General features: G+C 30.9%; 3 protein-coding genes across 3 annotated transcripts; 2 read left to right on the forward strand and 1 right to left on the reverse strand.

Moving 5' to 3' along the window:
• The first annotated feature begins 26 nt into the window (after positions 1 to 26).
• Positions 27 to 3,147, forward strand: eIF2alpha (eukaryotic translation initiation factor 2 subunit alpha). Its single transcript, XM_085194348.1, has 7 exons — positions 27 to 181; positions 273 to 510; positions 586 to 814; positions 1,211 to 1,443; positions 1,600 to 1,715; positions 2,225 to 2,336; positions 2,997 to 3,147. Exons 2-7 carry the CDS (start codon positions 273 to 275, stop codon positions 3,065 to 3,067), a joined length of 999 nt encoding a protein of 332 aa, XP_085050474.1. The 5' UTR covers positions 27 to 181; the 3' UTR covers positions 3,068 to 3,147.
• A 442-nt stretch (positions 3,148 to 3,589) lies between these two features.
• Positions 3,590 to 6,815, reverse strand: EndoG (endonuclease G, mitochondrial). Its single transcript, XM_085194349.1, has 6 exons — positions 6,458 to 6,815; positions 6,075 to 6,277; positions 5,599 to 5,722; positions 5,050 to 5,162; positions 4,627 to 4,807; positions 3,590 to 3,825 (listed from the first exon to the last, which is right to left on the reverse strand). The coding sequence occupies exons 1-6, from the start codon at positions 6,665 to 6,667 to the stop codon at positions 3,730 to 3,732; spliced, it is 927 nt and encodes a 308-aa protein (XP_085050475.1). The 5' UTR covers positions 6,668 to 6,815; the 3' UTR covers positions 3,590 to 3,729.
• A 250-nt stretch (positions 6,816 to 7,065) lies between these two features.
• On the forward strand, positions 7,066 to 9,150 carry PheRS-m (Phenylalanyl-tRNA synthetase, mitochondrial). The gene is made up of 3 exons (XM_085194347.1): positions 7,066 to 7,752; positions 8,087 to 8,731; positions 8,961 to 9,150. The coding sequence occupies exons 1-3, from the start codon at positions 7,240 to 7,242 to the stop codon at positions 9,126 to 9,128; spliced, it is 1,326 nt and encodes a 441-aa protein (XP_085050473.1). The 5' UTR covers positions 7,066 to 7,239; the 3' UTR covers positions 9,129 to 9,150.
• The last annotated feature ends 3,386 nt before the right edge of the window (positions 9,151 to 12,536 follow it).

Consider the following 12,536-nt stretch of genomic DNA (forward strand, 5'->3'; position numbering starts at 1 on the left):
ATGATATTGACGTTTGACCAAAGAGCATATGTCATATAATAGTATCTATGCAATGCAAGTAGCTCTGTCAACTGTCAAGTAGGTAGCGTTCAACGTGAACAACTTGATTATTTCATCATTGTTTTAAACATTGTTTCTTATTAATAATATTTCGGTAGAATAAATAAAAACACATATAAAGGTATGTACATTATTCTATATAATATAGAAAAGTCATAATTAATTATAATAGTATTTTAAAAACAAATAGGTTATGAATTTTAATTTTACAGATGCCGTTGTCGTGTCGGTTTTATCAAGAGAAATATCCTGAGGTGGAAGATGTAGTTATGGTAAATGTACGGTCCATCGCTGAAATGGGTGCTTACGTCCATTTACTAGAATATAATAACATAGAGGGCATGATATTGCTTTCCGAGTTGTCGAGAAGACGTATTAGATCTATCAACAAATTGATTAGAGTCGGCAAAACTGAGCCAGTAGTCGTAATAAGAGTGGATAAAGAAAAAGGTAATGGTAACAACAGAATTTTCTTTGTAATTGTTTACATTAGACGATTTTGTTAAATATTTTTTCTTATCATAGGTTACATAGATCTATCAAAACGTCGTGTCTCAGCAGAAGATATAGATAAATGTACGGAAAGATACGCTAAAGCTAAAGCAGTTAACTCCATCCTTAGGCATGTAGCTGAACTTCTGAATTATCAAAGCTCAGAACAATTAGAGGAATTGTACAAACAGACAGCTTGGCATTTTGAAGAGAAGTACAAGAAAAAGGCATCAGCTTATGATTTCTTTAAACAAGCAGCTGTGTACGTGATTCATATTATTTTGTAATTATTTAAGATTAAGTTCTGGGGGTAAAATATTAAACATTTTTAGGAATATCAAAATTTCAAAATGATTTATAATAACATAAATAACACATTTTTAGATTATTAGGCAAACAAGATTAATAGTTATCTCTGTTACTACTTTCTATATAGTTTTAGGAAGATTTTATATTGTGTCACTGCAATGTCATAGTAGAGATCCATCATCCCCACACATGACATTTTGTTTACCAGAATGGAAAAATGAATATAATTTAAATATCATTCATTTAAGTGGAGATTGAACCCCACAACCACTGAGCTTACTCAAACACAGTTCCACTCAGTCATAGCAGCCCAAATGTCATAACAGTTAATCAAAAACTAACTTTACAGAGACCCCTCAGTGCTCAATGAATGTGGCTTAGATGAAAACACTAAAGAAGTACTCCTTGCCAACATCAAGAGAAAGCTAACTTCACAAGCAGTGAAAATTCGTGCTGACATTGAATGTGCATGTTACGGATACGAAGGCATTGATGCAGTAAAGGCAGCGTTGAAGTCTGGGCTTTCTTTATCTACTCCTGAAATGCCAATCAAAATTAACTTGATTGCTCCACCTTTATATGGTGAGTGATGTTGTATATTATTAATTATTTAAGTTGTGTTGCACAGGCATGCTACAATATTGTGACAGATTGTAGGTTCAATCCCTACTTGAGGAAAAGAAAAATATTTAAATACTTTTAGTGTATTTTAAGCCACTTAGAAATTATTTATTTCAGTAATGACAACTTCAACTCCTGAGAAAGCAGATGGTCTTAAGGCTTTACAAGATGCCATTGATAAGATTAAAGATACAATTACAGATGCTGGAGGCGTTTTCAATGTGCAAATGGCTGTGAGTACAACTTAACATTTCTATACAAATATTATAAAACTGAAGAATTTGCTTGGCACATAATATTTTTTTCTATTTCATCAAAAATAGTTATTTCATGAAATTGAATAGTACTAATCTGCTTTGTCTGCTCAAACTTATTGTTAATTTTATATGTAGCCAAATTATACTAAATCTTGGCATAAATTGTAGGCTATATGTTATTCTGATTTAAATTAGCTATGTAAAGTTTTATTTAAATTCTTCAATGTTTGAGTGTCTTGTAATGATTATTTCAAGATGTATACCAACCATCCAACCAACATACCCATACCAATATGGGGGAAAGATATATTATTATATTATTTATGTTAGTAACATTGTGAACCTAAATTGACATTGATGTTTAATAATTGTAGTGTAGGGTATGAAGAAAATAAAATCAGTTTTGCTTCATACTTCAAACTTGTAGTATCATTTTATTCACATTATAAATTATATTGAAAAAATTAGATTTTTATAATTTTTAGCCTAAAGTGGTAACAGCGACTGATGAAGCAGAACTGGCTCGGCAAATGGAGCGTGCGGAGGCTGAGAACGCCGAAGTCGCTGGAGACTCGGCAGAGGAGGATGAGGATCAAGGTAATATTGTGTGTTTTATACAGTCCAACAAATACTTTATAAAGTTTGTGTGCGTGTGCGCATGTACATTCATCTGCATAATATTGGATGGGTATCATTGAATAGAGTTCAGTGTCACTGTGTGTAATATATAATGTAAATGAAATTTAATGTTGTGCTCTACTGTATTAAAGTGTTGTGTTCGGGTTCGCGGGGTAACATTGGCCTATACTTATTTGTATGCAGAAAAATCTGAGGCATTTGATTCTGTGTCACCCAAAAAACTGTGCCTTTCACAAACCACAACATGGTGAATTTAATTCAAGTTGTGGTTATATATTTTTTAATTAGTATATATTATAATGTGAAGCAAATTATGATTATAAACATGATGAATACTATTATTAACAATTTCCAATATTTTATATTAAACAGAAATTTTATATAAATTATTGGAAAGAAACATTCACATCCAAAATTCAGAATTCAGTATTAGTTCTGTGTAAATTTAGATTTATATGTTAGTTCAGTGAGTGATCACTTTAGCAAGACATAGCTGGTTGAGGTGGAACTTAACGCCGCGATTTACCCATATATTTGTCTGTAAAAAGCAAGGAAGAGAAAACAATTCATTCCCGTGATATAAATCAATTGTTTATACATTTTAATTTTTTTACCCAGGTATGGGTGATGCTGGCATGGATGAAGAACCGCAACAAAATGGTGCCTCCGATGAGGATGATGAGAACTGATACATTATATACTCTATAGCCATGATATAATACTATGTATATGACTTTTACCACAAAAATAAAAAACAACTAAAAATATATATATATATTTTAATAAATAGTAAAAAATATATGAGATTTGTTCCTTGATTTGTGAAGTAGCGCCAAATAAAGGTACATTCCGGTCTGGGAGGATGATTGAAATATCGGACTGGTCTGGGTACTTATATGTGGTCTTGAAATAATCCGTACATAATATATGTAAAATAAAATATGCTAGTATAACGTAATTGAGTTGGCCCCATTTTCGAGTTAGTAAGTATGCATACAATCTTAACTACATATTAAACCATTAATCCTCAAAATTTCAGCTTTACTGAAATGACATAGGTCTGAAGGCCCTGGGATTCTCAGTCTTTTAGCATTAACTTTCATGTTAAAAACTCAAAACAAAATATTAAGAACAAAGTTACTTATCCCTTGACAGATCCTACATACACAATGAAAGAAAAAATAAAAGTAAATGCAAAATAAAACAAAATATCATATTGTGTCTTTATAACATTATAATATAACTAATCTATACAATATGAATTAAATTAAATAATATGTAGGTAGTATAATCATTTATACATGTCTTTAAAATATAAAATTGCACTAATGTGTATGTCTATCATGCAACATTACACTTTTTTTCCATTTATTCTGTTCAGTTTACTTCTGTGTATTTTGTCAAAGAATAAGAGACCCGCTGCTCTCTCAATAGTTTCTGGAGGAACCTGGGAAATGCGTAAATAATATATAAATAAATAACCTTCTCAGTGTATCCCACACACAGCAGGGTAGGCAGAGGGAATCTTGTGTTAAGACCCTACATTCCCCACCTTGTTCCGAATTCTGGAGGCATTGCGTGTTGAGTGATAGAACTCACCACCGCGCATTGCCTCGACACCAGAGGGAAGAAATGGCAATATAAATTTAAATAAATATTAATTAACTATTACTTATACTTTACCTCATATATCGTGCCGCTTCGAGGCCGTCGTGGCCAGAGGCGTAGTGAGCAGAGGGGAGGGGGGGCATCATGCCCCGGGCGCTACTCGCTACTCACAAAGGGGCGCCGAATGGTCCGTAAAACTATTTTATATGTATTTAATCAAATACATAATATTCATTTGATTTAATTATGTAAGGACCCATTCATTTAAAGCTATGCTTGAGCCTAAGACTTTATTCATTTATTAATTTACGTATGAAATTATGTGGGTACGTCTGGGGGTCGCGGGCGCGAGTTAAGCTCCCTACTCAACTGGTCGTGGCGCAGGGGCACAAGCGAGTGCGACTGTAAACACGACGACAGCCGAAGAAATTAAATATTTTCATTTCCTCACTCTGGTAACTAGCAAACTACGGCGTTGAGTTCCACCACTCAACAAGCACTGCCTCGAAAATTCGGCGGAAAACGGGGAAATGGAAGTGTCTTAATAGGTACGGTATTTTTAACACTAGGTTCCCAGATATCCACTGCCTATTCTGCTATGTGTGATATACAGTGTGAAGATAAAAATATATATATTTACCATAAAAGAAGAAACCGGCGTCTCATCAGGTATTTTCTGGTTGGGCATGACATAAGCCTCCATGTCCAAAGAACCATCTGGGGCTTCCGCCACAATTACTTTGTAGAAATGTGTTGGTACCGCCACCGTATTAGCACCTATGACTTGATATTTAATATAAGACTTGCCATCTGGTTCTCTTCTGAAAATTTTGATTAAAATATATATTTTTTATTAAATCTATAAAAATCCGACTGTTCGAAAAATTACCATGTAGCCTGGAGTGCTAATACCATACATGTCCTCAATGATCATTCTGAGCTATATTCTTTGGGTAGTAGAAAATTGTAAACTTTAAAAAACATCCACAATTAAGGCTAAAATTTAAAAAACCTGGATAAGTATATAAAAGTTAAAAACATACTAGAAAATAACAATAATTACCTGGGTAGATATAAAGGACCAGTACAACAATATACATTGTTATATACTTTTGTTAACTTCCTCACATGTTTCTCTAAGCGATTCCATGCATGTCTGTTAAATCCATCACCAACCTTAAAAGAATTTACTGATAAAATTATATTCTCTAAAAAATTACTTCTAATTTGAAATTTCCTTTTGTTTAGACAAAGACAAGACAGTGGCAGTTTACAGTACTTTGTACTTTCATTTAGAAACAATTTAAGTATTATTTATTGTGAAACACCCATATTTTCTAAAAATTGTAAAGCTAGGCCTATATCAAGGACTATTAATTTGAATTGATATTTTGTTTGTAATAAAGCTATAAGCTATATTACATATTAATTATTATGATTTCAAAGAACATTCTTGTAGTCAGTCATATTTACTTCAGACGCTTAAAATTAGAATGTGTTGTCACACACAACTCATAGTTTCTTCCATTTGACCACAAGAGGGAAACCATACGTTAGAGATAGTGCAAAGTAGATATAATATAATAAAGCTATATATTCTTATATAGCTTACCTGTGGAGCCATGTTAGTAAGAAAGAATGTCTGATCCACATGAGACTGAGCAAGACGATGGTTGCCTGCTGCTGCCATATGACCGCGGTCAAAACCAGATCCTTTGTAATCAGTGTTTTGAGATCTATAATAATTTATTCAAAATATTTATATCTATACTCAATAAATACAGTCGAATTTAGAAAATATACTATTAAGACTTATTTAATAATTTATTAAATACTACATTATCTATGTCCTGATGATAAGGCATCATAGCACAGTGAGTGACCACATGCACATTCCATTCCATTCCACATTCCACACTCTAATAAAGGAATGGTTCTCTTTTCCACTATTCAGTTTGCAATGCCTACAATTTTGACAGAATGCATAGAACAAACTCTCTATTCTCTTGTTTCTCTTGCTTTACCCAAAGTTCTCTCTGTTTATGCTATGAAGAGTGGAGCTGCTTTACTACTAATTTGAATAATTACCTAAAAAATGGATGTATGCTTTCATCTGGCTTAAAGTCACATTTGCTTCTATCAACTGAGTCATTTTTCATAATATGTTCTTTAGTGATATGTTCAAATACCCAATTTGGTACTTTATTTCTACGATCATAAGACAATACGTAGTCATCGTAGGACCGCACATTGTCTAAACTTGGAAATCCATATTTCATTATCTGTGATACCTATAAATATAAAACAAACTTTAAGATATTCTAGAATTACAAATTAAATTATAAAAGTATTTTACTCAATAATAAATACAAATTGCATAAATACATATAAATACACATTGCGAAATAGTTATAAACTAATAATTTATAATAAAAATAAAGAATAGTATAGGATTCTTCAAATAAACATACTCTGTCTTTTGCTGTGCCTCCTTCAACAAATGGTGTAGCCGCTGAAACTGTACCATAAATTGGTAAACCAGGCACAGAAGTTAATTTCTTTCCATTGATAACTACTGAAACTTCTTTATTTTCATTGAATACATCCTTTTGTCCTATATAATAGCCTACCAGCCCTACAGCACTCAACTGTGCTATATGTAATATACGCTTAGAAATCATTTTACTTTAATTATATATAGTTAAATTTGTACATTTTAATACATTATAGGTTAGAAATTTCAATTAGATAACACCACAAGCGGCTAAAATTTAAAAACATATTTGAGTAGGTATTGTGCTGACCACAGAACACATTTACTCATTGGTGTTGATTTTTGACGTGACCTTTATTTTTTTGTTGTAGCAAGATCACTTTTGAAGTGACATTAAAAAATTAAATTATTACTCGATTTCAAATAAAATTTGAATTAATCATTATTATATTTTTTTAATTAAATGAAGCATTCTCGTTATGTATTATTTGTTTTTTTATCGTTTATATTAAAATATAAGGAATATTAAAAAAAATGCAATATTATAAGAATCAAAGAATGACAATCAGCTGTTAAAATTGAATCATGAATGTCAAGCTATGAAATATAATATAAGTCAAGCATTGAGTAAATGTGTTCTGTGAGCATTGCGAAAGGTTTTAACATTTTATAGTGAGTTTATTATTATATTCATTAATATATTCTGATAAAGCGTCAGAAATAATAAAATAATATACAGCAATAACAAAAAGTCCAATTATGAGATTGCTATTAAGAACAAATCGCCTATACTCGACACTTTTTCTCAAAAATAATTATAGTACAGCTCCAAAAACATGTAACACATGCCGGATACACGACAAGGATTACCCTACAGACGAATATAGTAATGTAACACCAAAAATAATATCGTACTTAAACCGTAATTTACATTTGAAAAAAGACAACCCTCTATCGCTCGTGAGGCAGCGAATAGTAAATTATTTTTACTCATCGTTTACTCACAGAGGTAACCCAACGTTTAGTGTTTACGATAATTTGTCACCTATAGTTACGGTTCAGCAAAACTTTGATGATTTATTAATACCAGAGGACCATCCGAGCAGAGCTAAATCAGACTGTTATTATATAAATAATACGACATTACTTCGGGCGCATATGACAGCCCATCAAACTGAGCTATTGAGAGCTGGTTTAGATAACTTCCTTATGATTGGAGATGTATATAGGAGAGATGAAATTGATTCTACACACTTTCCTGTGTTTCATCAAGTAGGTAATTTTGTGCATGACTATATTTATAAAAAATACTTGTTTCCTTTCTGTTAACCTAAAAGCTAAAAACACTAATGTAGCCTAATGACATTAAAATAATGTGAAGAAATTTAATATGTAGGTAAATACAGTTTTAAGCTTCATACATATCCCATATAAAGCAGGGTAGGCAGTGGGACCCTAGTGTCAACCATTTCGTTCTCCATTTTTTTTATCTTCCTACCAAAATGAGGAAATGGAATTCATTTCTCTGAAGGAAAATCAGCTATAACATTTACAGTTGAGGTATTTTTCCATGATGGTTTTAATTTTTATGTATTTATTTTTTCAGATAGATGCAGTAAGATCTCAAAGGAAAGAACAACTATTTGAAAATCATCCAGATTTAGATATATTTGAACCAACTTTCAATCCAAAAAACCCACATACATTTGTGAATTCGATATCTGATCCTACAAAACAAAGTTGTCATACATTAGAGGCCACCAAATTAATGGAAACGCAGTTAAAAAATCACCTATTAGGCATGGTCCAAGTATTATTTGGGGAGAATATTAAATACAGATGGGTGGATGCTTATTTTCCTTTCACCCATCCTTCTTGGGAGCTAGAAATATATTATGAGAATGATTGGTTGGAAGTTTTGGGCTGTGGAATTGTAAGAAACGAAATTCTTGCTAATGTGGGACCTAATAACAGTATAGCTTACGCCTTTGGATTAGGATTGGAAAGATTAGCCATGGCATTATATAAAATCCCAGATATAAGATTAATATGGAGCAGTGATTCAGGCTTTTTAAATCAATTTCAAAATAAAGATTTGAATGCTAAAATAACGTACAAACCTATATCTGTTTATCCTCAGTGTACAAATGACTTGTCTTTTTGGCTCCCACCAACTATGACTATTGATACATTCTTGAATAATGATTTTTATGATTTGGTTAGAGATATTGGTGAAGATATAATTGAACAGGTAAGCACAAAACATTCTTCCAATTTAACATTTTTTGAAGTGTGATTGTAATTAGTTAATTAAAATGTAATGTTACCATTACTGATTAGTAACTAACTAAGAAAGGACAAGAATTAAAAATAAATTGGACATCCATCCATGACTACATCATACATTGTTATTTATTTAACTATGTCCAAAATAGTCATGATGAAATTAATAAACGAACTTTTGACATTTTATTTTCCAGGTAAAATTAAAAGATAAGTTTATTCACCCTAAGACAAAGAAACACAGTCTTTGCTACAGTATAGTGTACAGGCATTTAGAGAGGACCCTTACACAGGCTGAAGTTAACAATATACACAAGGAAATTGAAGAGGCAGCTACAAAAGCATTTAATGTTGTTATTAGATAAATAAATTATAATTTTAAAATTACTGCTCTTTAAATGCATGCATTTTTGTTTAGCACATAGTAGGGAAACAAAATAAAAATCTTGCGTTAAGGCCTAAGAAACTCAATCTTATTAATTGTGATATTTTGATGAGTATACATATTACATAATATATTTTAATCAATATTTAACACGAAGAAGTTATTTTGTATAAAAACATAAAAATGAGCTTCACTATGTATCCTGCACACAGCAAGGTCGGCAGATGGAATCTAGTTTTAACACTCCATTTCCCACTTTCCGCCGAATTCTGGATGCATTGCGTATTGAGTGGAACACAATGCCGCCCTTTACTTTGACACTAGAGCGAAGAAATGAAAATATAAATGTAAATAAATATTTCATATCCTCGAGTGGAACTTGAACCCTCAACCGTCGCGTTACAGTCACACCCTTGTACCGCTGCGCCACGCCATCTTAAATAATAAATTTAAACTATTTTCAACAAAGTAATTTATTTAATTGTATTTAACTTTTTTTAATTAATTTAATTTAACTTTTTTTTTAATATTAAAAAAAATATATATTAATTTTGTGGGATGGACAGAGAAATTAAGGGTTATTGTTTATCTATTTGAAATTTGTAGAAGTATAGATCATTGTTTTATAAAAGAATATTCTTTTTTGCCTAATCTATAATTGCGTCGACCTCAGACGAATTGAGATTCAATAAAAAAATATATAAAAAATATCCAGCCAAAATTTATGAATCAAGCAAAAACGCGGAATGTGAATCAATCATGTATTTGAAATAAAACAAAAAAACAATAACATCAAAAAGATCCATTAATTAAACTAACATAAATACAATACTTTTTGTACAAATAAAAAATATGTATTTACATAATTACATGAGCATGTATAAGTTAGTAACTAGTTTGTACAATATTTATGAGAACAGAAGTACCTTAATGGGAACGTAATATCTTAACATTAGGTTCCCAGGTTCACTCCGCCTAACATGCTTTATGCGGGATGAGGATCATTTAAAATTTGGTAAGGTAAGGGAAAGGAGTTCGCATCATACAGTGGAAGTGGCATTTCAAAGAGGGATGCTCATTAAGTAGTTTCCCGTTTTAATAAATTGATAGTATATATGTATTTATATGTAAAATTTATGTTTATATTATATTCCTACTCAAATTCGAGTTTCTTGCCTAGGAGTCAAGACAACATTCATGAGTAATAACATGGAGACATTATATTAGAATATACCAATAATTAAGACATTTACTTAAGTCATCATCTGTAATAGACTGAGATCCGACCGTTGAATCCTGCATATACGAGTTTTCTTAATTAAACCTATATTAATGAATAATACATGATTAGTAGAACAGATTACACCTGGGTTGCCAGGAAGAATCCTGCCGCAATCACCTTTAATTACATTTTTTCGTAACTCATTTTTGGAGAAAATTGCACCCATACGTTTTTTATATGAATCGCACATCATTTGAAAAATAATCGCATAAGGAATAGGAAAATTAAGGGTTGCCAGCTCTCAGTCTGCCGCAAGTCTAGGGTTGCCTGGTTTAAACATGTCACTAAATGTTAATAATTTGCAGTCATGTGTTTTTTTAATGAATTATATATCAAATTAAAGCTTATTTTTTTCTGAACACTATAAAACAGGGTTGCCTTGAAAATTCCTGCCGCAAACAGGGGTTGCCAGCGTTTGAAATATTTTATTCCGGTTCCGTTTGACTATGAGAATAGACGATGAAATGCGCGGTCTGCCTTATGTTTTAAAGTAAAATATTATACAATAGAAGGTCAATCTTAAAATCAATGTTTATTCTAATTGTTCACCTGTTAAATGATGATTTGATTTATATTAAGTACACGCAGAAAACTATTTAAAGATGAAATCATTCTTATTTCTCAAGTAAAATAATGAATCTATAATATTGAGTCTTTGCAAAATCTATTTTCTAAATACTAATATTTATTTATTAATTTAAATGACCATTTTGAAACAATTAAATTATCTAATTAAATAAATGTTTACAAATATCGATCTACTATAAGGTATTAATTACAACATGTTTCCTTAATATAATGAGAGGTGACAATTATCGCGGATATTTTTTTTATTAATTAAGAAAATAAGGAAAATTATATTTCAATAAACAATCTCTCTCTCTTCGCCTTCTGCTTGTTTGATTTGACAACGCCGTCCGTATCCGTAGAAAGAACTATGGCGCCCATCTTTTTGGTACGAATATTTAGGTTTTTGGAAAGTAAATGAAAACTATTCAACTAATAAAAACTATTAAAATATAGATAAAAAAATGTCGCTAGCAAGAACTTGTCTGTCTATGCTGATAGTTTTTAAGGCATTTAGGTCTGAAAGAATTGTTCTTATTATTATTATAATAAAGCGTAATCACTCACTCACGTCCCTAACTTAGTGTAATCAAAACTGAGGCAACTCCCACGGCCACAATTGTCTACATTTTATTAAACTATATAATATTAAACATTAAGGTATACTTACGTTTTGCATTAGAAAATAATTAAAAATATTTCTTTATATTTTTGTTTGAAAACAATGAACTTTTTGTAACACTGTAAATGATAACTGTGCATTGTGTCATTATTTAAAAAAATGTCACTGTATTTAAAATTCATTTTTTGGCGAAACAATAACATGATTTTACACTTTTGGAGAGATTCCTTGTTAAATTCTATCACATTTTTACTCCTGCCGCACAAAAAACACGTCTTCATTTTTGTCAAGTAAAAACGTCTTTACTCCAAAACGAAAGGTAAGTAAGTAATATGCTCAAAAACAACTCATTTGACCATCTGCACTTTCATTGCATTTAGAAACAATACTTTTTCGAAAATAATTTTATTGCATTTGGTTTGCTTTGTATCGCGCCGCAAAATGTTTATCTATAGTAAAAAATAGCCAACTAATTGATATTTGCCGACTCTTGGTCATAAACCGTAAATAGCGTTTTTTAGTCGGCATTACTGTCGGATTTTCTTCGAATTTATTTTGCTAACTTAGTTTTGTTTATTATAATTCTATTATATATATTTCTTTCCTATGCAAATTATTAAAAATTGCGTGAGAAAAAAAAAATTGCGGCAAGCGTTGTCAAATCAAACAAGTAGAGGACGAAGAAAGAGAGAGAGAGAGAGAGAGAGAGTTCATTGAAATGTATTTTTCAATATAATTAATAAAAAAAATATCCACAATAAGGTCACCCTTCATTATATTAAGGGAACATGATGTATATGTATGTATATTAATAGTTTATAGTAGATCGATATTTGTAAACATTTATTTAATTAGATAATTTAATTGTTTCAAAATGGTCATTTAAATTAATAAATAAATATTAGTATTTAGAAAAT

This window comes from Heliconius melpomene, chromosome 12, assembly GCF_056956725.1.
Source record: "Heliconius melpomene rosina isolate 202511_hmr_F chromosome 12, ASM5695672v1, whole genome shotgun sequence".
NCBI classification, from domain to species: domain Eukaryota; kingdom Metazoa; phylum Arthropoda; class Insecta; order Lepidoptera; family Nymphalidae; genus Heliconius; species Heliconius melpomene.

Coding starts and splice junctions, on each gene's coding strand:
- PheRS-m (XM_085194347.1), top strand. CDS start 7,240: ATGAGATTGCTATTAAGAACAAATCGCCTATACTCGACACTTTTTCTC. Junction 7,753..8,086: donor ACTTTCCTGTGTTTCATCAA/GTAGGTAATTTT, acceptor TTATTTTTTCAG/ATAGATGCAGTAAGATCTCA. Junction 8,732..8,960: donor GTGAAGATATAATTGAACAG/GTAAGCACAAAA, acceptor TTTATTTTCCAG/GTAAAATTAAAAGATAAGTT.
- eIF2alpha (XM_085194348.1), top strand. CDS start 273: ATGCCGTTGTCGTGTCGGTTTTATCAAGAGAAATATCCTGAGGTGGAA. Junction 511..585: donor AAGAGTGGATAAAGAAAAAG/GTAATGGTAACA, acceptor TTCTTATCATAG/GTTACATAGATCTATCAAAA. Junction 1,444..1,599: donor GATTGCTCCACCTTTATATG/GTGAGTGATGTT, acceptor TATTTATTTCAG/TAATGACAACTTCAACTCCT.
- EndoG (XM_085194349.1), bottom strand. CDS start 6,667: ATGATTTCTAAGCGTATATTACATATAGCACAGTTGAGTGCTGTAGGG. Junction 5,723..6,074: donor AGCATACATCCATTTTTTAG/GTAATTATTCAA, acceptor AAATTATTATAG/ATCTCAAAACACTGATTACA. Junction 5,163..5,598: donor TTACTAACATGGCTCCACAG/GTAAGCTATATA, acceptor AATTCTTTTAAG/GTTGGTGATGGATTTAACAG.